This window comes from Bombina bombina, chromosome 6 (genome assembly GCF_027579735.1).
Source record: "Bombina bombina isolate aBomBom1 chromosome 6, aBomBom1.pri, whole genome shotgun sequence".
Lineage (NCBI taxonomy): Eukaryota > Metazoa > Chordata > Amphibia > Anura > Bombinatoridae > Bombina > Bombina bombina.
Window position 1 is genome coordinate 644,042,515 of NC_069504.1, and position 25,872 is coordinate 644,068,386.

General features: G+C 43.2%; 1 protein-coding gene across 1 annotated transcript in view; it reads right to left on the reverse strand.

Moving 5' to 3' along the window:
* Positions 1-25,872, reverse strand: part of FANCI (FA complementation group I) — a 763,169-nt gene that overhangs the window by 481,599 nt on the left and 255,698 nt on the right. Inside the window, exon 23 of the mRNA XM_053719357.1 lies at positions 4,106-4,272. Within this exon, the coding sequence (XP_053575332.1) occupies positions 4,106-4,272 (167 nt within the window). The remainder of the gene's footprint in view (positions 1-4,105; positions 4,273-25,872) is intronic.

Consider the following 25,872-nt stretch of genomic DNA (forward strand, 5'->3'; position numbering starts at 1 on the left):
CCATACACCGAGCCACTGATAGCCGAGAAGTGGAATGAAGAGCACGGCAGGAAGTTAGAAGCTTTGATAACCTGACCTCTGTCGGAAAAATTTTCATTTCTACTGAATCTATCAGTGTTCCTAGGAAGGAAACTCTTGTGAGAGGGGAGAGAGAACTCTTTTCTTCGTTCACATTCCACCCGTGAGACCTCAGAAAGGCCAAAACAATGTCCGTATGGGACTTGGTGATTTGAAAAGTCAACGCCTGTATCAGAATGTCGTCTAGGTAAGGAGCCACTGCTATGCCCCGTGGTCGTAGAACTGCCAGTAGAGACCTTCGTAAAGATTCTTGGTGCCGTGGCTAACCAGAAGGGAAGAGCCACAAACTGGTAATGCCTGTCTAAGAAGGCGAACCTGAGGAACTGATGATGATCTTTGTGAATCGGAATGTGGAGATAAGCATCCTTTAAGTCCACGGTAGTCATATAATGACCCTCCTGGATCATAGGGAGGATGGTTCGGATAGTCTCCATCTTGAAGGATGGGACCCTGAGAAATTTGTTTAGGATCTTGAGATCCAAGATTGGTCTGAAAGTTCCCTCTTTTTTGGGCACTATAAACAGATTTGAATAGAAGCCCTGCCCCTGTTCCTCCCTTGGAACTGGGTGGATCACTCCCATAACCAGTAGGTCTTGAACACAACGTAAGAATGCCTCTCTCTTTATCTGGTTTACAGATAATTGTGAGAGATGAAATTTCCCCTTGAGAGATGAAGTTTTGAAGTCCAGAAGATATCCCTGGGAAACAATCTCTAATGCCCAGAGATCCTGGACGTCTCTTGCCCAAGCCTGGGCGAAGACGGAAAGTCTGCCCCCTACTAGATCCGGTCCCGGATCGGGGGCTACTCCTTCATGCTGTCTTAGAGGCAGCCGCAGGTTTCTTGGCCTGCTTCCTCTTGTTCCAAGCCTGGTTAGGTTTCCAGACTGGTTTGGACCGGGTGAAATTTCCCTCTTGTTTTGCATTAGAGGAAACTGAAGCTGCGCCACTCTTGAAGTTTCGAAATTCTGTTTGGTCCTTAACTTATTGGACCTATCCTGAGGAAAGGCGTGACCTTTTCCTCCAGTAATATCAGAAATGATCTCCTTCAGACCAGGCCCGAATAGGGTCTGTCCCTTGAAGGGGATGTTAAGAAGCTTAGACTTTGAAGTAACGTCTGCTGACCAGGACTTAAGCCATAGCGCCCTATGCGCCAAAATGGCAAAACCTGAATTCTTAGCCGTTAGCTTGGCTAAATGAAAAATGGCGTCAGAAATAAAGGAGTTAGCTAACTTAAGAGCTTTAATCCTGTCTAGAATATCGTCTAGCGGGGTCTCCACCTGTAGAGCCTCCTCAAGAGACTCAAACCAAAAAGCCGCTGCAGCAGTAACTGGAGCAATGCATGCAAGAGGCTGGAGAATAAAACCTTGATGTATAAAAATTTTCTTAAGGAGACCCTCCAATTTTTTATCCATAGGATCTAGGAAAGCACAACTGTCCTCGACGGGGCTTAGCTAGGGTAGAGACTGCTCCCTCCACCTTAGGAACCGTCTGCCACGAGTCCCGTATGGCGGCATCTATGGGAAACATCTTTTTGAAAGCAGGAGGGGGAGAGAACGGCACACCTGGTCTATCCCATTCCTTAGTAATAATTTCTGAAAACCTCTTAGGGACTGGAAAAACATCAGTGTAAATAGGCACTGCAAAGTATTTGTCCATTTTACACAATTTCTCTGGAACCACAATGGGGTCACAGTCATCCAGAGTCGCTAAAACCTCCCTAAGCAATAAGCAATAAGCTGAGGTGTTCAAGCTTAAATTTAAATGCTGTCATTTCAGAATCAGACTGAAGTAACGCCTTCCCCGAGTCTGAAATGTCACCCACAGATAGAAGCTCACCTGCCTCGGCTTCTGAGCATTGTGAGGGTATATCGGACACAGGCATTAAAGCGTCAGAAAGCTCTGTATTAGTTCTAGCCCCAGAGCTGTCTCGCTTTCCTTGTAACCCTGGCAGTTTGGAGAATACCTCTGAGAGGGTAGCATTCATAACTGCCGCCATGTCCTGTAAGGTAAAAGAATTAGACGCGCTAGATGTACTTGGCGTCACTTGAGCGGGAGTTATAGGTTCTGACACATGGGGAGAGCTAGATGGCATAAACTCCCTCCTTTCAGTCAGAGAATCCCCTGGAGATAAATCTTTAAGCGCCACAATATGGTGTTTATAGTTTATAGAAATATCAGTACATTTGGTACACATTATAAGAGGGGGTTCCACCATGGCTTCCAAACATATTAAACAAAGAGTTTCCTCTATGTCAGACATGTTTAACAGACTAGTAATGAGACAAGCAAGCTTGGAAAGCTTGGAAAACACGTTACTGTGCCTTTAAGAGAAAAAAACTAGCACTTAAACTGCAAAACAGTGTAAAAATACAGTAAAGTCTTTGAAATTTTTACAGTGTGTGTAAGGGACTAAAGCAACATTGCACCCACTTGCAAATGGATGCTTAACCCCTTAGGCCCCAAATCGGATTGAAAAACGTTAAAAAACGTCCTTGCCACAGCTCTACTGAGGCTCCTACCTGCCTTAAAAACTATTTTGTGCAGAAATAACCCCTTTGAAATGGTCCTCAGATGCCAGAGGACTCCTCTAGGGAAGCTGGATGTCTCAGTCTGAATTAAAACTGCGCAGTTAGAGCACAAAAATAGGCCCCTCCCACCATGTACTGGATGCCAGAGGGGGCTTAAGAAAATACTCCTAGGAGTATCTGACTAGCCATGTGGAAACTAGGCCCCAAATAAAGACTTTTCTCCCTCAGAGAAAAAACGTCCTATTTATGAAATCATGTAAACGTTTTGTCACTAAGTAATATGATTATTAACATGAGTATTACCCTGTTTTGTAAGCATGATCCCAGTCGCTGTTAAATCACTGCATCAGGCTTACCTCAAATACACAAGGCTCAGTCAGCATTTTCTAGAACTTATTCATCTCTCTAGAAATAAAAATACTGAACATACCTCAAAGCAGGTAATCTGCAGACCGTTCCCCCAACTGAAGTTTTCCCATATTCTTCAGTTATGTGTGAGAACAGCAATGGACCTTAGTTACAAACCGCTAAGATCATCAAACCTCCAGGCAGAATTCTTCTTCTAATTTCTGCCTGAGAGTAAAACAGTACAACGCCGGTACCGTTTAAAAATAAACTCTTGATTGAAGGTAAAACTACACTAAGTCACCACATATCTCTTGATACTTCCTTTCTTGTCGAGAGTTGCAAGAGAATGACTGGGGGTGGCAGTTAGGGGAGGAGCTATATAGACAGCTCTGCTGTGGGTGTCCACTTGCAACTTCCTGTTGGGAAGGAGAATATCCCACAAGTAATGGATGAACCCGTGGACTGGATACACCTTACAAGAGAAATGTTTATTTTCCCCAAATATGAAACTGACAGTCTGCAGAAGGAAATACATGAACCTGACTCATGGCAAATATAAGTACAATACATATATTTAGAACTTTATATAAATGCATAAAGTGCCAAACCATAGCTGGGATGTCTTAATTAATAAAAAACATATTTACCAAAGGACACCCATCCACATATAGCAGATAGCCAAACCAGTACTGAAACAGTTATCAGTAGAGGTAATGGTAAATTGAGAGTATATCGTCGATCTGAAAAGGGAGGTAGGAGATGAATCTACGACCGATAACAGAGAACCTATGAAATAGACCCCCCGTTAGGGAAAACATCGTATTCAATAAGTGATACTCCCTTCACGTCCCTCTGACATTCGCTGTACTCTGAGAGGAATCGGGCTTCAAGAATGCTGAGAAGCGCATATCAACGTAGAAATCTTAGCACAAACTTACTTCACCACCTCCATAGGAGGCAAAGTTTGTAAAACTGAATTGTGGGTGTGGTGAGGGGTGTATTTATAGGCATTTTGAGGTTTGGGAAACTATGCCCCTCCTGGTAGGATTGCATATCCCATACGTCACTAGCTCATGGACTCTTGCCAATTACATGAAAGAAATTAGGGATTTATGTACCTGTCGGTTATTTATCACAATCAAGAAACATACCCAAAGAAGCAAGAAATTGTGGAATATTTGCTTGATAGCGTTGTTGAATAGTGTTGAATATCCGTAGTAAACCCTCTAGGCAGAGTAAAGAAATGTTCTTTCCTTTGTCCTTTTTCCCAGACTCTTCGGCAGTTGTTGGAATTGATGTATACCTCCACATAAGTACCCTGTGTAGGACAAAGGGAGAAAAGCATTCAAATTTAATCAAGAACTGTTCACATTAATAAGCATTGATTTAAATTTAGGAAACACTACTACAATGAATAGGTCTTCAACAGTGGGATGTGTCACACTATACTACTCAGAACTTATGGAACTCCTCAGTGTTTCTGCATTATTTTATCGCTTTAAAGTCGTAATGGAAATTAAGACCCCCTGTGGCTATAAAGAATTGCTAAAAGAAATATGGTATTGGTTAATTTCAAGTTACAATTTAAATATGTAACAAATAACACACAAAAAAATATCCCACTGTAAATAATAAACGTGAAATAAATGTGATCAAAGGATATACGTATAATGTGCATATGAGTATGTGCTATATATAGAGCTTAATTATAGATTTAGGAAGTGTGAGCATAACCCTGTTTCATATTTTATTCTTACTTATGATTATGGTATCACCCTATCGCATGACTACATACATTGAGGGGATAGCTGAACCTGACAGCTTTGTAAATACAGGATTGCCTAATACATGAGCTTTCAATAGCTTAAGATCGTGTGAACACTTTTTATATTTTGTGCGTTTGCAGATCACAAACGATATTACACTATATTTTTTTTTTTTTTTTAAGATAAATTGCTTCAATAATGAAGATTTTGAATTAGCACGGAAAGGACTTTGCATGTTAAACATATATCCTTTAATGACATTTATTTCACAGTTTAAATATGGGTTACAAAATATCCCCACAATTTATGTGCTTAACTGATAAATTATTTTCTTTCAGGATGGTGACAGTCCACAAGCCTTGACTTATGGGAATTAATTCCTGCCACTAGGAGGAGGCAAAGAACCCAAAACAACAAAAGCTTTTAGCACATCTCCTTGTACTACTCAGTTTTACATATAGCCGAGAAGAGAAAATGAAACAGATAGGTAGAAAGACAAAGCAGGGTATATAGAGGTGCAAATAAAAATCTGCCGCCAAAAATAAAATAAAATTGGACGGGATCTTGTGGACTATAATCATCGTCAAAGAAAATAATTTATCAGATAAGCATACATTTTGTTTTCTTTGATGGTGAAAGACCATGAGCCTTGACATGTGGAATTTAATACCCAAGCTGTGAAGTCCACAACAAGGAAAGGGTGGAACAAGAACAAAGCAGTTCCTAATTGCCAGCCACTGCAGCCTGAAGGACTTTACTGCTAAAAGTAGCTTCCACAGAAGCAAAAACGTCAACATGGTGAAATTGGCAAAAGTATGTAGGAAAAAACATGTTGCAGATTTGCAAATCTGTTCTATTGATGCTTCATCTTTGAAAGCCCACAAAGTAACAACTGATCTAGTGGAATGAGCTGCGATACGTTTAGGAGGCGAATTTCCAGCCACGAAGTAAGCTTTGTGAATCACCTGTTTTAGCCAAGAAGCCAAAGCTACTGCAGTAGCTTTCTGACCTTGACGAGGACCAGAATGATGTACAAATAAGATTATGCTCTGTCTGAAATCTTTAGTAGCCTAAAGATAAAACTTAAAGACCCTTACTACATCTAGGTTATAGAGAAGCCTCTCCTTAGAATTTGAAGGATCAAGGCACAAAGAAGGAACAATAATATCTTGGTTAAAATAATTTGGTACGAAACACAGCTTTGTCTTTGTGGAAAATGAGAAAAGGGGATTCACATGATAGCTCTGAAACTCTCCTATGATAATGATATGGCTGGAATAAAAAGAACTTTCCAGGACAGGAACTTAAAGGGACACTGAACCCAATTTTTCTGAGATTTCGCCCTCAGAGGCTAACGACGTATCTTCCTCATCATCATAATACACATTTGTTTAAGACAGAGGGGTTAGATTCCATGTCCATAGCTGGAGATATCCTTTTTAAGAAAATTTGAGTAATTTGCAAAAAAAAAAAAAACTACTGTCACTTTAAATGCACAAAAGCGCTAAGAAATGCCAATAAGCGTTAAAAAAACAACCTCTACACCCCAGACTTCTGAGGTGCCCTACCGAACATAAAGGAACTCTATAATTGGTGATTCAAGCAGGACCTTGCACACCGACTGGCATACACAAGTCAAGCCGACCCGGCAAAACTGCAGGTAAATAGCACCACTCTCTCTTCGCATCGAAGGAGTGTGTCACATGACCGGCAACCAGGAACTGCGCTGTATAGTTTAAAGCGCGCGTTCCTTTGCCGGGAAAAATAAGCCACCAATAAAAATTCTCTTAAAGCCCTCATAACGGCGCAAAGCACAGCCGTACTTAAGCAAGATGATTCCAGCAAGAAAACGATCTCTTGTATTCACAACCAGTCATCATTTAGAAATAACGTTAAGAGCCATCTAAACAAATACAATGGTTCTCTATTAAACAAACACAGCCCTTCACATTTTAGCCCAAAATCATTTCACAACTTTAAAATAGTATATCTCTGTCACATACAAATGCCTGCACCTGCCCTTTATAAATCCTATCTTTAAAGGATTTTTAAAGTCCCATTAATAATATGCAGATATAAGTAAACTAGCCAAGGATATAGAAAAGACCCTTTTCTCTCCATCTGAACAGTTAACCTGTGCAGTCTTCATACCTAGAAGACAAAATGCACTTACTTGCAGTCTAGCCGTCCGGCAGGGGGACAGCCTACACGGTGTGAGAGGATGCCACTCCTCACAGAGACCTGTAGAAAAAAGAAAGAACAGAGTAAACATACTCTGGCTTTCTATAGAAGGGCAGCAAAATGTTATGAAACTTGTAAGGTGGGCCTTGCTGCATTTTCCTAACTGCTTTAAAGCCACCACTACTCTACTGAAGGGATTAACGTGGTCTACAGCTAGACCCAAAAAACTTGCTTGTAGCGAAAGAAATCCAATTTTCTTCAGACATCGAAACTTCACCTCCTCCATTGACAGAGGCAAAGAGAAGGACTAGGGTATGTGGGTATGGGAGTGACAATTAACAGCTCTTCTGTGGTGCTCTTTGCCTCCTCCTGCTGGCCAGGAGTGATATTCCCACTAGTATTTATGACGTTGTGGACTCACCATATCTTAGGAAAGAAATTGCTAGAGACAGGGAAGTAGCAAGGTATTGAGCAACCAATACACAGTTCACATACAACAAGGCGAACCAAAACATTTGTGAAGATGCAGGGAGAGGTAGATAACCCAAAGGGAAGGGCAACAAATTGAAAATGTGTGTTGTGAAAAGCAAATTTACGGAACTGATAATGGTTCTTGTGAATGGGTATGTGAAGGTAAGAATTCTTTAGGTCTATTATAGACATAAATTGACCCTGTTGGATTAAGGATACAATTGTACAAATTGTTTCCATCTTGACTGAAGTCGCAGAAAAGTTCCCTCTTTTTTTGGTAGGAATAGAAACCCTGACCCTTTTTCCGAAACAGGAACAGGCTGAATAACGCCTATGTTCTTCAGATCTTGAACATAGTGGAAGAATGTGGCTACCTAAAAAGGATTTTTGGGGAAATGAGACAGAAGGAATCGTCCTCGAGGAGGTCTAGATCAAATACATATCCTGTGGACTGATCAAGACCAGGCCTCCTGAAAAAGATAAACGGCCCCTACAAGAACAGATTCTAAATTGGAGTCCGCACCTTCATTGAGATTTAGAATTGGTATTTTACTTCTAGTTCTGCTTAGCCTTGGACCAGTATGAGGAGTAAGAAGAGACTAAGCAAGGAAGTTTTCCAGCTTCTGTTCTAAGCCCAGTTGAGTGCATCTCTCTGTTTTTCTGTGTGTATGCAAATGCTCTTAGGTCTTCCCAAAAGTAAAAGGGGCAACCAGACGTGGCCTCCTTGCACACATGACTTAAAGGGATGCAACTGCACCTCACTGACGAAGCCCATAGAGGCCGAAACGTATGTCTGGGGGCTTGTTGTTTTTCCTTGTTCCCTTTGCCTGGTATTTTGGCGCTTGACTGTCATTTGGCAGGGTCAGACTGTTATGCTACAGGAAATTTTACCTTTGTGAAAGAGATTATACCCTGTAAATAAGGAGGGACTAAGCAGGGAAGTTTTTCCAGCTTATGTTCTAAGCCCAGTTGAGTGCATATTTCTGTTTTTCTGTTGGACCAGTATGACCCTCGTTTCCATGAAGGCTTGGAAGATTCTGTCTTTTGGGAAGAAGAGGACTTCTGATCCCTAGAGGAATGAAAAGAGCAAAAACGATTTCCCGGTAAATCGTTAAAGATCATTTTCCTACAGTAAAAGTGGAAATAATTGAGCCCAAACAGAAGCGAACATAACTTTTCCTTAAAAGGAAATATTGAGCAACCTGTTCTTGGAGAACATCTCAGTGGACCAAGACTTCAGCCATAATGATTTTCTTGTAAAGACTGCAAAAGACATGTTCTTAACATTACATTTTGATAATGTCCATAACTACGTCACAAGGAGTTTAATATCTTTAAGGCCTTAATACAAATTTGCAGATCTTCTCCAGATGTTGGATTAGAAACCAGTTGAGATAAAGAGTCACCATAATGCGGTATCAGCAAGGCATGTTATAGCAACAGCTGGTTTGAAGAGGAGTCCTGTTTGAAATTACAATTTTCTGAGAAAAGACTCCAACTTACGATCTATAGGGTCTCGGTTCTATCCCCTAAAGAGATCATGGTACGCTTAGTAGAAATAGCTCCATCAACCTTGGGAATAGACTCTGATAATTCTAAAGTCTGTTCTGGTAAAGGATACATCTTTTTAAATCTAGAAGACCGAGCAAATGGCATACCAGATTTTTTCTATTCATTAGCGATGATCTCTGTGACAAAATCAGTAACCTAAAAAACGTCTGGAATTTTTGGAGAAGGTTTAAACATAACATTTTATTGATTGTCCTCAGTCGGTTTTACATAAGATAGGCACAATGTTTTGCGCACTTCCTGCAGCAAAAAACGAATATATTCTATTTAATACCTAAAAGTGTAATCCGTATACAATTCAGAAATTGAATCGTGATCCTCTGAAGAATGTTCCCCTTCTGAGGAAACTTCAGAACTATCAGAGAGAGATTCCTTAGGAATTTCAGAAATTTCCACATGAGGATGAGGTACCTGTATATCTATAACAGCCTGTTTAACTATATCACAATATTTGCATTTATGCTTTCTTGGCTTAGGGAAAAGTTCTAAAATTGTAGAGCATAAATTACTCTTGAATTCAGGCCCCCTGAGAAAAATATACTGGAGCAGGGCAAACACTCTTAGTAGGAACAATGGTTCAAGGTTGAATAGTATGCATGAAGTGAGGCACACAACTATTGCATAGCTGATTAGGTTGACTGGTACAGTTTTGCAAACTACACACATAATTTGTACAAAAAGTATGATCAGTAGACCTCTCTTCCATTGGGTCTGACAAGGGAACGGAGGGGACTGATTTGTTAGACTCCATAACTAAGTATAGAAAAACAGTATAGAAATAGTGAAAATGCACTAGCATTAATTTTAAATGAAAGTTTCACAGTAAATTACAAACAGAACTGTTCTGTCATAAGTATATAAGACTTCAACAATAAAGAAGTTAATAGATTTGCACCTCAGAATACCAGCCTTTAATGAGAATGAGCTCTTGTTATTTAGGGTACTCACCACCTTCAGAAAAAAATTACCTGCCACAAGGAAGGAAAGATGCTGTCCAACTCCTCAGTGTTTCAAAACATGCAGAAAATGGCAAGAGGCAAAGGGGGAAGAAAAGTACATAAATTCTTGATGGGAAAATAGCCTGAAGTACACTCTATGTTGTAATTAATATTGTCTACAACCCAGTAAAAATTTGCTAGATTTGTCCCATATGATCTATAAAGTCTTTAGAACGAAAAAGGGTTAATGAGGTAGAATTGTTTTTTATAATAATACTACAGGTGCAAATACTAGGCAAAATCACTTTGTGCACCTATAGGGAGGTGATTGCACTAAGGAGACTCATTTATACATGAGTTGCAAAGAAGCAGGAACAAAAAGAGTGCTAACCCCTCAGGATTAATATACAGTATAAGTTGATGAAAAGGTTATTATAAAAACAAGGTTAATAGATAACATAAATTATGCTTACCTGATAATTTTATTTCCATCGAGAGGAGGAGAGTCCACGGCTTCATTCATTACTAGTGGGAAATAAGAACCAGTAGGAGAAACATTAGGGTATAAATGGTGCCAGAAGAGAATATAAAATTTAGGTCCGCCCATTGGAGATACGGGCGGGGGGCCTTGGACTCTCCTCCCCTCGATGGAAATAAAATTATCAGGTAAGCATAATTTATGTTTTCCATCTAAAGGGGAGGAGAGTCAACGGCTTCATTCATTACTAGTGGGAACATACAGTATAACCTAGCTCTAGAGGACACTGAATGAAACCGGGAAGGTAAAAGGCGGACCCTTTACCTGAGGTCACCACAGTGTGTAGAACCCTTCTCCAAAAAACCGCTTCCGCAAAACGTCAATTTTGTAAAACTTAGTGAAGGTATGCAAGGAGGAGCAGGTAGCCTCCTTGCAAATCTGATCCATAGAAGCCTCATTCTTGAAGGCCCAAGATGAAGCTACCGCTCTAATTGAATGAGCCGTAATCATCTGAGGAGGCTTATGACCCTCTGTCTCATAGGCCAAGCGGATCAGGCTCCTCAGCTAAAAAGACAAAGTAGCAGCAGAAGCCCACTGACCCCTGCGCTTCCCTGAATACATGACAAAAAGAGAGATTGTCTGAAATCCTTTGTGACCTGAAGATAAAATTTCAAGGCACGAACTACGTCCAGATTATGAAGTAACCTCTCCTTAGGAGGAGAAGGATTAGGACATAAAGAAGAAACGACTATCTCCTGATTGATGTTGCGGTTAGACACCACCTTGGGGAGAAACCCCACACCAGTGTGAAGAACAGCTTTATCCGCATGAAACACCAGATAAGGGGGCTCATATTGCAAGGCCGCCAACTCAGAAACTCTGTGTGTCAATGCAATGGCCAACAGAAAGAGAACCTTCCATGATATAATTTTAATTTCTTAAGTACCAAGTTTAAGCTCCAAGGGGGAGCAGACTGCTTAAAGACAGGCCTGATTCGAGATAGAGCCTGAACAAAGGATTGTATGTCAGGGAGATCAGTGAGTCTCCTGTGTAACAGAACAGATAAAGCCGACATTTGCTTCTTTAGGGAACTAGCAGCGAGACCCTTCTCCAATCCTTCTTGAAGAAAGGACAAAATCCTGGATACCCTCACCCTGTGCCAAGGGTAGCCATGAGTCTCACACCAGGACAAGTAAGTCCTCCACACCTTATGATAGATGTGACGAGTGACCGGCTTTCTTGCCTGAACCAGAGAGTCAATCATATTTTCCGCAAACCCCCTTTTTGCCAAGACTAAGCGTTCAATCTCCATGCAGTCAGCCTCAGAGAATCGAGATTTTGATGTTGAAAAGGATCCTGTTCCAGCAGATCCCTGTGACAGGGTAACCTCCACAGCGGAAAGGATGACATCCCCACCAGATCCGCGAACAACGTCCTCCTCAGCCACGAAGGAGCAATAAGAATGGAGGATGTTTTCTTCAGCTTTATACGCGCCACTACACGAGGAAGAAGCGGTAACGGAGAGAATATGTATACTAGACCAAACCCCCAAGGCATCGCCAATGCGTCTATTAGCTCCGATTGGGGGTCCCTCGAACTCAATCTGTATCGGGGAAGCTTGCAGTTCAATCTGGACGCCATGAGATCGATCTCCGGTGTCCCCCATCTGAAACAGATCTCCGCAAACCCCTCGGGGTGAAGAGACCATTCCCCCGGGTGAAAAGTCTGCCTGCTGAGAAAATCCACCTCCCAGTTGTACACACCCAGGATGTGGATCGCAGAAAGCGAACAGTTGTGGGTCTCCGCCAACTCCAGTATCCGAGACACTTCCCTCATTGCCAGGGAGCTCCTCGTGCCTACCAGGTGGTTGATGTAAGCCACCGAGGTGATATTGTCCATCTGGAACCTGATAACGCTGAAATCTCTCAGACGAGGCCAAGCCTCCAGAGCGTTGTAGATCACTCAAAGCTCCAGAATATTTATTGGAAGAAGGGACTCTAAGCAAGACCACTTCCCCTGTGCCATCCTAGCACCCCAAACAGCTCCCCATCCCGCCAGATTTGCATCTGTGGTAACAATCTACCAGTACGGTCTCAGGAAGGATGTCCCCATGGACAGGTGATCCGGGCAGATCCACCAGGAGAGGGAAATCCGAGTCCACGCATCCATGTGTATCGGCTGCGAAATATCGGAATGATCGCCATTCCACTGTCTCAACATGCACCATTGAAGGGGTCTGAGATGAAACCTGGCGAATGGAATGATGTCCATGCTGGAGACCATGAGCCCAACCATTTCCATGCACTGAGCTACGAACGGTCTCGCTGTAGACTGAAGAGCAAGACAGGTGGACGCCATCTTTACGCGTCGCTTGTCCGTGAGAAAGATCTTCATGGACACCGAGTCTATGATCGTGCCCAAGAACTCCACTCTGGTACTGGGAACCAGAGAACCCTTCTCAAAATTGATCCTCCAACCGTGAGAAAGAAGTTACTGCAGCAGGACCCTGGTGTGGACCTCTGCCAGGTGGCATGACGGCGCCTGAACCAGAATATCGTCCAGATAGGGCGCCACCGCGATGCCCTGGGATCTGGCTACTGCTAGAAGGGCCCCCAGGACCTTGGTAAAGACTATCGGGGCCGTCGCCAGACCGAAGGGAAGAGCCACGAACTGGAAATGCTGATCCAGAAAGGCAAATCTGAGGAACCTGAAATGGTCCCTTTGAATCGGAACATGAAGGTAGGCATCCTTCAAGTCTATAGAGGTCATTAGCTGCCCCTCTAGGACCAGAGGAAGAATGGATCTGATCGTTGCCATTTTAAATGATGGAACGGACAGAAACTTGTTTTAACATTTGAGGTCCATAATCGGGAGGAACATGCCCTCTTTCTTTCGGACCACAAACACATTGGAATAATACCCTAGACCCCTTTCTGCCTGGGGTACCGGTACGATAACCCCTAGACCGGAGATATCCTGCACACAACCCAAGCTTAAGCAGGCTTCAAGGCACCTTTGGATTGGTCCGCTTTTGCGGTGGGCTGAGCGTGTTGCGCCTTATCCCTGCGAAGGGTCGAAAATTAGCACTCTTAGGCTTCTCCTTCTTATCCTGGGGAAGGAAGGCACCCTTGCCTCCTGTAACTGTGGATATGATAGAGTTCAGACCTGGACCGAACAGGATCTTGCCCTTGAAAGGCAAAGACAACAGCCTCGTCTTAGAGGTCATGTCCGCCGACCAAGATTTTAGACACAGAGCTCTGCGTGCTAGAACCGAAAAACCTGACACCTTGGCATTCAGGTGGATAATCTGCATATTAGCGTCACGAATGAAAGAATGGCCACCTTTAGGGCCTTAATCTTTTCCTGCACCTCTTCGAAAGAGGGTTCACCCTCAATCATATCAAATAATGCATTGCACCAATATGACGCAGCTCCAGCAACCGCGGCTACCGCCGCTGCAGGTTGAAAAACAAACCCTGTGTGTTGAAACATCTTTAGCAACATGTTTTCCAACTTCTTATCCAAAGGCTCCTTGAACGAAGAACTATCCTCTAAAGGAATCGTTGTGCACTTAGCGAGCATGGAGATGGCCCCATCCACCTTGGGAATGGTCCCCCACAACTCTAGCTGGGCCTCGGGGATGGAGAAAAGCTTTTTAAATTCAGAAGAAGGGGAAAAAGAAGAACCGAATCGCTCCCATTCATTCTTAATGTTGGCCATCTTAACAGGAACCGGGAAGGTCTGGGGAACCACACTGTCCTCATAAACCTTATCCAACTAAGGGATGGAGGGCTCCTATGGTAGTTTGGGTTCCGGAACCTCTAAGGTAGCCAGCACTTGCTTTAACAAAAAACGCAAGTTCTCCATTTTAAACCGAAAACCGGGTTCCTCTGCTGCCGGAGGTTTAGATGACACGGACTCTGACCCTGAAAGGTCCTCTTCCGACGTGTCGGATTGGGCCTCGTCATCGTACCACCCCTCTGGGGCGTCCGACAGACAACTCCTGGCTCGGGCCACTATGAAAAGCTCTACGCTTGCGCTTAGCAGAACGCGACAAAGCATGGATCACCTTACCGACTGCCGTTTCAAGCTGGTCCGCAAAGTCCGGCGGCCAAGCAATTTCCCCTGAAGGGGTAACAGTCGGACCCTGAGGCACTGCATGTGGAATGTACCTCACGGGACAGAGACCCCTCAGAGGTGGACGGCTCAGTAGTGCTAGATATTCTCTTATGTTTGGAAGTCTTAGCCTTCTCAAGACATGTGGAACATGTCTTGAGAAGGCTAAGGCTGCAACCTGGTCATCTCTTCACACTTTTTCCAAATTTGATACTTTTGCCTCGTCCGAGGCTGTTTTTGGGAGAAAGGTTCTTCAAGCAGTGGTGCCTTCCGTTTAGGTTCCTGTCTTGTCCCTCCCTTTCATCCGTGTCCTATTGCTTTGGTATTGTATCCCATAAGTAAGGATGAAATCTGTGGACTCGTCATATCTTGTAAAAGAAAAGGAAATTTATGCTTATCTGATAAATTTATTTATTTTACGATATGACATGTCCACGGCCCACCCTGTTATTTTTTAAGACAGGTCTTTATTTTTGTTAAACTTCACTCACCTCTGCACCTTGGGTTTTCCTTTCTCTTCCTAACTTCGGTCGAATGACTGGAGTTGGAGGGAAGGGAGGAGCTATACATACAGCTCTGCTGTGGTGTTCTTTGCCTCCTCCTGCTGACAAGGAGGCGTAATCCCATAAGTAAGGATGAAATCCGTGGACTCGTCATATCGTAAAATAAATAAATTTATCAGGTAAGCATAAATTTCCTTTTTTAAACCTATAGTGTGTCTTTTTTCTGTTAAATAAAGTGAGAGTTTGAATAGTGATTTCCATCTAAAGGGCAGGAGAGTCCACGGCTTCATTCATTACTAGTGGGAAATAGCCTGGCAACCAAGAGGAGGCAAAGACACCCCAGCCAAAGGCTTAAATACCTCCCCCACTCCCTTCATCCCCCAGTCATTCTTTGCCTTTCGTCACAGGAGGTGGCAGAGAGGTGCCTGAATATCGGAGGTCTCTTATGAGGGGTTCTACCCTTCGCTATGGGACAGGAGTTTAAGTAGCCCTTTAAGCTTCTCATCTTGAGGGCCTGGGTGAACGTTAGAGTCTGGAGATGCAGGGGGAGCTTTCCTTTGCGACACCATCCCTACTCATATGAACAGCTCCTTTAGCAATCGGTGTTGACAAATTTTGCAGATTGCTTTCTTCTCTCAAGTCCATGTCAAGAACACAGCTACTACTTGTCACACTTGAAGGGCCTACTCATAGTGTTTGCGATGCGGGAGGGTCTCGGTTTAGGGGTTAATAGGTAGTTTATGGGGCAGACAATCGTGAAAGAAGAAACCTTCCCCTTGGGAGGGAGTTTTTGAATTCCAGTTGATACCCCCTGGGACACGATTTCTAGTGTCCAGGGATCCTGAACGTCTCTTATCCAAGCCTGGACAAAGAGAGAAAGTCTGCCCCCTACTAGATCCGGTTCCAGATCGGGGGTCCTCCCTTCATGCTGTCTTGGGAGCAGCAGCGGGCTTCTTGGGTTGTTTACCCTTGTTCCAAGCCTGGTTAAGTCTCCAGACGGACTTGGTTTGTGCAAAGTTCCCTTCCTGTTTAGCGGAAGAGGGGACTCCCTTGAAATTTCGAAAGGAACGAAAATTACTCTGTCTACCCCTCTTCTTAGATGTTTTATCCTGAGGTAGGAGATGGCCCTTACCTCCCGTAATGTCAGAAATGATCTCTTTCAAGTCAGGCCCAAATAGAGTCTTCCCCTTGAAAGGAATAGACAAAAGTTTGGATTGAGGACACATCCGCAGACCAAGATTTTAACCATAAGGCTCTGCGTGCTAGAATGGCAAAACCTGCATTCTTAGCCGCCAATTTGGCGATCTGAAATGCGGCGTCTGTAACAAAAGAATTAGCCAACTTCAGGGCCTTAATCTTATCCATTATTTCCTCTACAGAAGTCTCAGTCTTCAGAGATTCTTCCAAGGCATCAAACCAAAAGGCCGCCGCAGTTGTGACTGGTACAATGCAGGCAGTCGGTTGTAAGAGAAAACCTTGATGAACAAATAGCTTTTTTATAAGACCCTCCAACTTTTTATCCATAGGGTCTTTGAAAGCACAACTGTCCTCAATCAGGATAGTCGTACGCTTAGCTAGAGTACATATAGCTCCCTCCACCTTAGGGACCGTTTGCCAAGAATCCCGCACGGTGTCAGCTATAGGGTACATTTTCTTGAACATAGGGGAAGGGGAGAACGGGATACTCTGTCTTTCCCACTCCCAAGTAACAATCTCCGAAATTCTCTTAGGAACAGGAAAAGTATCGGAATAAGAAGGGACTTCAAGATATCTGTCCATCTTACACAATTTCTCTGGAGGTATCCCAATAGAGTCACAGTCGTCCAGAGTCAATAAGACCTCCCGAAGTAACAGGCGGAGGTGTTTAAGCTTAAATCTAAAGGACATGACGTCCGAATCTGTCTGGGGTAACGCACTACCTGAGTCAGACAGTTCCCCCTCAGACAGTGTCTCCCTACCCCCCAATTCAGAGGTCTGGGAGGGTACATCAGAGATAGTCATCAAAGCATCAGAAGTAGCAGGGACCCCCTGTGTTTCTGCCCTGATACGTTTGCCTTGCAATACTGGCAACTTAGACAAAACCTCTGTGAGGGTAGATGACATAACTGCAGTCATATCCTGCAAAGTGAAAGAAGCAGATGGCGTTGATGAACAAGGTGTCGCTTGAGCAGGCGTTAAAGGCTGTGACGCTTGGGGAGAAGATTGCGGCATACCCTGAATCTCATTGGCTTGAGAACATTCTTTAGACATATCTTTATTAAAAAATATTCTCTCTTTACATTGTAAGGCTCTCTCAACACAATTGTCACATAGTGTAACAGGGGGTTCCGCAATGGCATCTAAACACATACCACATATCTTGTTCAAGGTCATCCATGATAACCTAAACAAAAAGCAATCTTGGTCAAATTTGTGTAAAAATCAGTTGTACTGTGTCTTTAAGAAACCAATCTGAAGCTTAAAATAGATTTATTGAATTGTATGTATATTTGCAATGCGAAATAAAATATAATTATTAAGGCAGAGGGTCAATTACCCCTGTGTACAAAGTTTATAACAGTATAGCACCGTTTTATTTTTGCAATACACCGTCACCCTGCCGCAGCTCTGCTGCGGCTCCTACCTGCCTCCTGACCCAACACAAATACCGCCACACTGTGCACCTAAGTCACTTGAAATTCTCACAAGCGCCCTTAGAAATCGATGCGATGCAGTCACCGGAATGGGGAGAGTTGCGCTGTTAGAGCGCGTGAAAGTAAGCCCCGCCCTTCGTGGGCGTAATAAAAAATAAAAAAAACACAAAATGCCGTAAACACATATGTTCATACAGCGCCTTAGCTGACTGAACTACTAACAGTTATACCACAAGCACACTTAGTCCCAAGAACCCGAGCCTTACAAGTTTAAAAAGCATAGTATGCTTTACTCTTGCTGTAAATAGTACATCCCCAGCGTCAGCCCGTTGTGCACACAAACGCCTCCCAGTGCTTCTAGATCCCATGTCCGTTCTAGAGTGTCTGGTAAAAGCGCAGACTCTAAGTCCGGTCTGTCCTCTGTCAATATATGCAATGTACACCTACCACAGTGCTCTTAGGATATGCAGGACTGCCCTAATGTCTGGGGGAAAGTATAAAGGGAGCCTTCCCAATAATATCTGGTCAGTACAGTTAGTCTGAGATACCCAGAATAAAAACTGCACTTACCTCTATGCTGAAGGTAAAGCAAGATTACTTCACAGTATCGAGGTCCAATCTACCTCCTGAGGCCCTGTAAAATAGCAGGGTCTTGGTTACAACCTCACAAGACCATATACAGATAATGCAGCACAAATATGGGAGGCGCAGCGGATACAAAAATCCCCCAGTTCCCATAGCCTTTCAGAAGCTGCTCTGTAATAAAAACAGCACACATCGTTATCGTTTGAAAATAAAAATACTCTTGATTGAAGAATCTAAACTAACACCTCACTTTACCTCTTCCTATCACTAACACAGGCAAAGAGAATGACTGGAGTGGAAGGGAAGGGGGGAGCTATATATACAGCTCTGCTGTGGTGCTCTTTGCCTCCTCCTGCTAACCAGGAGGCCTAATCCCATAAGTAAGGATGAAATCCGTGGACTCGTCATATCTTGTAAAATAAATACTTAAACTCTGCTGCCATAGAAATGCCGGTGGGAAAATATACGATGTTGTGGGATAAATCGCTTATAGGTAATATCTCTGGTGGATAGTATTCAGATTAGTGTATAACAGTGTTGTTATATAATTACTATCAAAGTAAGTGCGGTAAAATTTAAACACCAAACAGAACAATCATTCAGAATCCCTACTGATCTGTCCTCAACTAAACTCCTTTTATAGCGGGAGTTATTTTAAAGTTAGCTTTACTTAAATTAGGAACGCTGAGACAGACCTCAGAAAAGTAGCCAGAGAGAGTGATCACACATACAGCAATTAACATAATAATCAACCACACTATGAGCATTATAAACTGGCAAGCCGAGTAAGCAGTTAAAATAAAAGTGACAGAGCTCTTGTTAGCCGGTCCCCTGACACATGTTTCAGTCTCACAAATCCTCAGAAGGGATCTATAAAATCTTCCTGAGATGTGGGGAGGTGGCCGGCAACAACCACTACCAAGCGCTTAAGGATTAAATCGCTTTGACGGTTTCTTAAGGAGACATACCCCAAAAAACACAAATGTTTTTGTGTATGAAAGAAAATTAAGCTGCTGAGGAGAAAGAGTTTCCAAACACTAAAGACACAATTTCCAAACACTATAATAGTAAATGTGTGTCTGAAGGTGTTAAATGAGTCCCCTGGCTATAGTGTTGTATATACACATTGCCTGTGGGCTTTGTGAGTGCTGTTCAACACTTACTTGAGAGAAGTACCCACTCCACAGAGCTTACCAGCAAAGAAGAAACTGCACCCAGTAGAGAGCCCATACAGTGCTGTGAAGGTACCAGCAGAGGAAATATGAGAGGAGTACTGATAATCCCACAAGAGGATGCTAAATTACATCAACCCACAACACCTGAGGAGAGTTATGGCTGAAATCTCATAAGGAAATACAGTGCCCATAACTTAGTACCCCTGAATCTTGAATCAGCACACCAAATGGGTAATGGGTTCACATAGGTCTGAGAACCCCTGACAAGTTAAAATCTGGAACACATTTAATCTTCACCTTCCTCCTGGACTAAGCAGTATAGGGTGGTGGCAGGGGCTAAACTCTCTTGCTGTTTGGGTTCTTTGTCTCCTCCTAGTGGCAGGAATTCAATATCACATGTCAAAGCTCGTGGACTCTCGCCAGCATATGAAAGAAAATTAATTCTTGCTCTTACTGTTAAATCTCTTTATTCAGTTCCGATTGACAACATGATGCCACAGACAAGAATTTTGTCACTAAGATTTCCATTTAGAGATCCCTCTTCTTCCCACCCACTCTTCCCTTTCAGACCAGTTTTACCATTTAGCAAAGCAAAGAGAGAAAGTTAAAAAAAAAAAAAAAAAAAAAAAAAAAGAGTGAAAGGAGAAAACCTTTTAAACCAAGAAGGGTTGGGATTTGGAAGATTAAAAAAAACTAAATTTATGCTTACCTGATAAATGACTTTCTTTTACGATATGACGAGTCCACGGATTTCATCCTTACTTGTGGGATATTAACCTCCCGCCAACAGGAAGTAGCAAAGAGCACCACAGCAGAGCTGTATATATAGCCTTTCCCCTTCCCCTCCACCCTCAGTCATTCAGGCCAAAGGTATAGGAAGAGAAAAAGGAAAGGCTAAAAGGTGCAGAGGTGACTGAAGTTTACAAAAAATATAAAGAAAAAATGTCTTAAAAAGAACCGGGTGGTCCTATCGTAAAAGAAAGTAATTTATCAGGTAAGCATAAATTTAGTTTTCTTTTACAAAGATATGACGAGTCCACGGATTTCATCCTTACTTGTGGGAAACCAATACCAAAGCAATAGGACACGGATGAAAGGGAGGGACAAGACAGGAACCTAAATGGAAGGCACCACTGCTTGAAGAACCTTTCTCCCAAAGATAGCCTCAGAAGAAGCAAAAGTATAAAATTTGTAAAATTTGGAAAGAGTGTGAAGGGACGACCAAGTCGCAGCCTTACAAATCTGTTCCACAGATGCATCGTTTTTAAAAGCCCATGTGGAAGCCACAGTCCTAGTAGAATGAGCCGTAATTCTTTCAGGAGGATGCTGTCCAGCAGTCTCAAATGCCAGGCGGATGATACTTCTCAGCCAAAAAGAAAGAGAGGTAGCCGTAGCTTTCTGACCCCTACGCTTTCCAGAATAAACAATGAATAATGAAGATGATTGACGGAAATCCTTAGTTGCCTGTAAGTAAAACTTTAAGGCACGGACCACGTCCAAGTTATGTAACAGACGCTCCTTCTTAGAAGAAGGATTAAGACACAAGGAAGGAACAACAATTTCCTGATTAATATTCTTATTTGAAACAACCTTAGGAAGGAACCCAGGTTTGGTACATAAAACCACCTTATCAGAATGAAATATCAGATAAGGCGAATCACACTGTAATGCTGAAAGCTCAGAAACTCTTCGAGCAGAAGAAATAGCAAACAAAAACAGAACTTTCCAAGATAATCGTTTAATATCTATGGAATGCATAGGTTCAAGCGGAACCCCTTGCAGAACTCGAAGAACTAAATTCAAACTCCAGGGAGGAGTAATAAGTCTAAATACAGGCTTAATTCTATATAGAGCCTGACAAAAAGACTGAACATCTGATACATTTGCCAAACGTTTGTGAAACAGAATTGACAAAGCTGAAATTTGTCCCTTTAAGAAACTTGCTGATAACCCTTTCTCCAATCCTTCTTGGAGAAAAGACAAAATCCTAGGAATCCAAACTTTACTCCATGAGTAACCCTTGGATTCACATCAATAAAGATATTTACGCCATATCTTATGATAGATCTTTCTAGTGACAGGCTTTCTAGCCTGTATCAAAGTATTGATAACTGAATCAGAGAATCCTCGCTTCGATAAAATCAAGCGTTCAATCTCCACACAGTCAGTTGCAGAGAAATTAGATTTGGATGTTGGAAAGGACCTTGAATGAGAAGGTCCTGTCTCAACGGAAGTTTCCACAGTGGAGAGGACATGTCCACTAGATCCGCAACATTAGAAAAAACGTGTACTGTGCCTTTAAGAAAAGAAAAAACATAATTTATGCTTACCTGATAAATTTATTTCTCTTGTAGTGTATCCAGTCCACGGATCATCCATTACTTTATGGGATATTCTCCTTCCCAAAAGGAAGTTGCAATAGGATCACCCACAGCAGAGCTGCTATATAGCTCCTCCCCTCACTGTCATATCCAGTCATTCGACCGAAACAAGACGAGAAAGGAGAAACCATAGGGTGCAGTGGTGACTGTAGTTTAATTAAAAATTTAGACCTGCCTTAAAAGGACAGGGCGGGCCGTAGACTGGATACACTACAAGAGAAATAAATTTATCAGGTAAGCATAAATTATGTTTATTCTTGTTAAGTGTATCCAGTCCACGGATAATCCATTACTTATGGGATACCAATACCAAAGCTAAAGTACACGGATGATGGGAGGGACAAGGCAGGATTAAACGGAAGGAACCACTGCCTGAAGAACCTTTCTCCCAAAAACAGCCTCCGAAGAAGCAAAAGTATCAAATTTGTAAAATTTTGAAAAGGTGTGAAGCGAAGACCAAGTCGCAGCCTTGCAAATCTGTTCAACAGAGGCCTCATTTTTAAAGGCCCAGGTGGAAGCCACAGCTCTAGTAGAATGAGCTGTAATCCTTTCAGGGGGCTGCTGTCCAGCAGTCTCATAGGCTAAGCGAATTATGCTCCGAAGCCAAAAGGAAAGAGAGGTTGCCGAAGCTTTTTGACCTCTCCTCTGTCCAGAGTAAACGACAAACAGGGAAGATGTTTGGCGAAAATCTTTAGTAGCTTGTAAGTAAAACTTCAAGGCACGGACTACGTCCAGATTATGTAAAAGACGTTCCTTCTTTGAAGAAGGATTAGGACACAATGATGGAACAACAATCTCTTGATTGATATTCTTGTTAGAAACAACCTTAGGTAAAAACCCAGGTTTGGTACGCATAACTACCTTATCTGCATGAAAAATCAGATAAGGAGAATCACATTGTAAGGCAGATAGCTCAGAGACTCTTCGAGCCGAGGAAATAGCCATCAAAAACAGAACTTTCCAAGATAAAAGTTTAATATCAATGGAATGAAGGGGTTCAAACGGAACTCCTTGAAGAACTTTAAGAACCAAATTTAAGCTCCACGGCGGAGCAACAGGTTTAAACACAGGCTTAATTCTAACCAAAGACTGACAAAATGTCTGGACGTCTGGAACCTCTGCCAGACGCTTGTGCAAAAGAATAGACAGAGCAGAAATCTGTCCTTTTAAAGAACTAGCTGATAATCCTATGTCCAAACCCTCTTGGAGAAAAGACAATATCCTAGGAATCCTAACCTTACTCCATGAGTAATTCTTGGATTCACAACAATAAAGATATTTACGCCATATCTTATGGTAGATTTTCCTGGTGACAGGCTTTCGTGCCTGTATTAAGGTATCAATGACTGACTCGGAGAAGCCACGCCTTGATAGAATCAAGCGTTCAATCTCCATGCAGTCAGTCTCAGAGAAATTCGATTTGGATGATTGAAAGGACCTTGTATTAGAAGGTCCTGCCTCAGAGGCAGAGTCCATGGTGGAAAGGATGACATGTCCACTAGGTCTGCATACCAGGTCCTGCGTGGCCACGCAGGCGCTATCAGAATCACTGATGCTCTCTCCTGCTTGATTTTGGCAATCAGTCGAGGGAGCAGAGGAAACTGTGGAAACACATAAGCCAGGTTGAAGAACCAAGGAGCTGCTAGAGCATCTATCAGCGTCGCTCCCGGGTCCCTGGACCTGGATCCGTAAAAAGGAAGCTTGGCGTTCTGGCGAGACGCCATGAGATCCAGTTCTGGTTTGCCCCAACGATGGATCAGTTGAGCAAACAACTCCGGATGGAGTTCCCACTCCCCCGGATGAAAAGTCTGACAACTTAGAAAATCCGCCTCCCAGTTCTCTATGCCTGGGATGTGGATCGCTGACAGGTGGCAAGAGTGAGACTCTGCCCAGCGAATTATCTTTGAGACTTCTAACATCGCTAGGGAACTCCTGGTTCCCCCTTGATGGTTGATGTAAGCCACAGTCGTGATGTTGTCCGACTGAAATCTGATGAACCTCAGGGTTGCTAACTGAGGCCAAGCTAGAAGAGCATTGAATATTGCTCTTAACTCCAGAATATTTATTGGGAGGAGTTTCTCCTCCTGAGTCCACGATCCCTGAGCCTTCAGGGAGTTCCAGACTGCGCCCCAACCTAGAAGGCTGGCATCTGTTGTTACAATCGTCCAATCTGGCCTGCGAAAGGTCATACCCTTGGACAGATGGACCCGAGATAGCCACCAGAGAAGAGAATCTCTGGTCTCTTGATCCAGATTTAGTAGAGGGGACAAATCTGAGTAATCCCCATTCCACTGACTTAGCATGCATAATTGCAGCGGTCTGAGATGCAGGCGCGCAAATGGCACTATGTCCATTGCCGCTACCATTAAGCCGATTACTTCCATGCACTGAGCCACTGACGGACGTGGAATGGAATGAAGGACACGGCAAGCATTTAGAAGTTTTGATAACCTGGACTCCGTCAGGTAAATTTTCATCTCTACAGAATCTATAAGAGTCCCTAGGAAGGTGACTCTTGTGAGTGGGGATAGAGAACTCTTTTCCACGTTCACTTTCCACCCATGCGACCTCAGAAATGCCAGAACTATCTCTGTATGAGACTTGGCAATTTGAAAGCTTGACGCCTGTATCAGGATGTCGTCTAGATACGGAGCCACCGCTGTGCCTCGCAGTCTTAGAACCGCCAGAAGTGAGCCCAGAACCTTTGTAAAAATTCTCGGGGCTGTGGCCAACCCGAAGGGAAGAGCTACAAATTGGTAATGCCCGTCTAGAAAGGCAAACCTTAGGAACCGATGATGATCTTTGTGAATCGGTATGTGAAGGTAGGCATCCTTTAAGTCCACTGTGGTCATGTACTGACCCTCTTGGATCATGGGTAGGATGGTCCGAATAGTTTCCATTTTGAATGATGGAACTCTGAGGAATTTGTTTAAGATCTTTAGATCCAAGATTGGTCTGAAGGTTCCCTCTTTCTTGGGAACCACAAACAGATTTGAATAAAACCCCTGTCCCTGTTCCGTCCGTGGAACTGGATGGATCACTCCCATTACTAGGAGGTCTTGCACACAGCTTAGGAATGCCTCTTTCTTTATCTGGTTTACTGATAACCTTGAAAGATGAAATCTCCCTTGTGGAGGAGAAGCTTTGAAGTCCAGAAGATATCCCTGAGATATGATCTCCAACGCCCAGGGATCCTGAACATCTCTTGCCCACGCCTGGGCGAAGAGAGAAAGTCTACCCCCCACTAGATCCGTTTCCGGATAGGGGGCCGTTCCTTCATGCTGTCTTGGGGGCAGCAGCAGGTTTTCTGGCCTGCTTGCCCTTGTTCCAGGACTGGTTAGGTTTCCAGGCCTGTCTGGAATGAGCAACAGTTCCCTCTTGTTTTGAAGCGGAGGAAGTTGATGCTGCTCCTGCCTTGAAATTTCGAAAGACACGAAAATTAAATTGTTTGGCCTTTGATTTGGCCCTGTCCTGAGGAAGGGTATGACCCTTGCCTCCAGTAATGTCAGCAATAATTTCCTTCAAGCCAGGCCCGAATAAGGTCTGCCCCTTGAAAGGAATGTTGAGTAACTTAGACTTTGAAGTCACGTCAGCTGACCAGGATTTAAGCCATAGCGCCCTACGCGCCTGGATGGCGAATCCGGAATTCTTAGCCGTTAGTTTAGTCAAATGAACAATGGCATCAGAAACAAATGAGTTAGCTAGCTTAAGCGTTCTAAGCTTGTCAATAATTTCCTCCAATGGAGCTGTATGGATGGCCTCTTCCAGGGCCTCAAACCAGAATGCCGCTGCAGCAGTGACAGGCGCAATGCATGCAAGGGGCTGCAAAATAAAACCTTGTTGAATAAACATTTTCTTAAGATAACCCTCCAATTTTTTATCCATTGGACCTGAAAAAGCACAACTGTCCTCAATCGGGATAGTGGTACGCTTTGCTAAAGTAGAAACTGCTCCCTCCACCTAAGGGACCGTCTGCCATAAGTCCCGTGTAGTGGCGTCTATTGGAAACATTTTTCTAAATATAGGAGGTGGGGAAAAGGGCACACCGGGTCTATCCCACTCCTTGCTAATAATTTCTGTAAGCCTTTTAGGTATAGGAAAAATGTCAGTACACACCAGCAC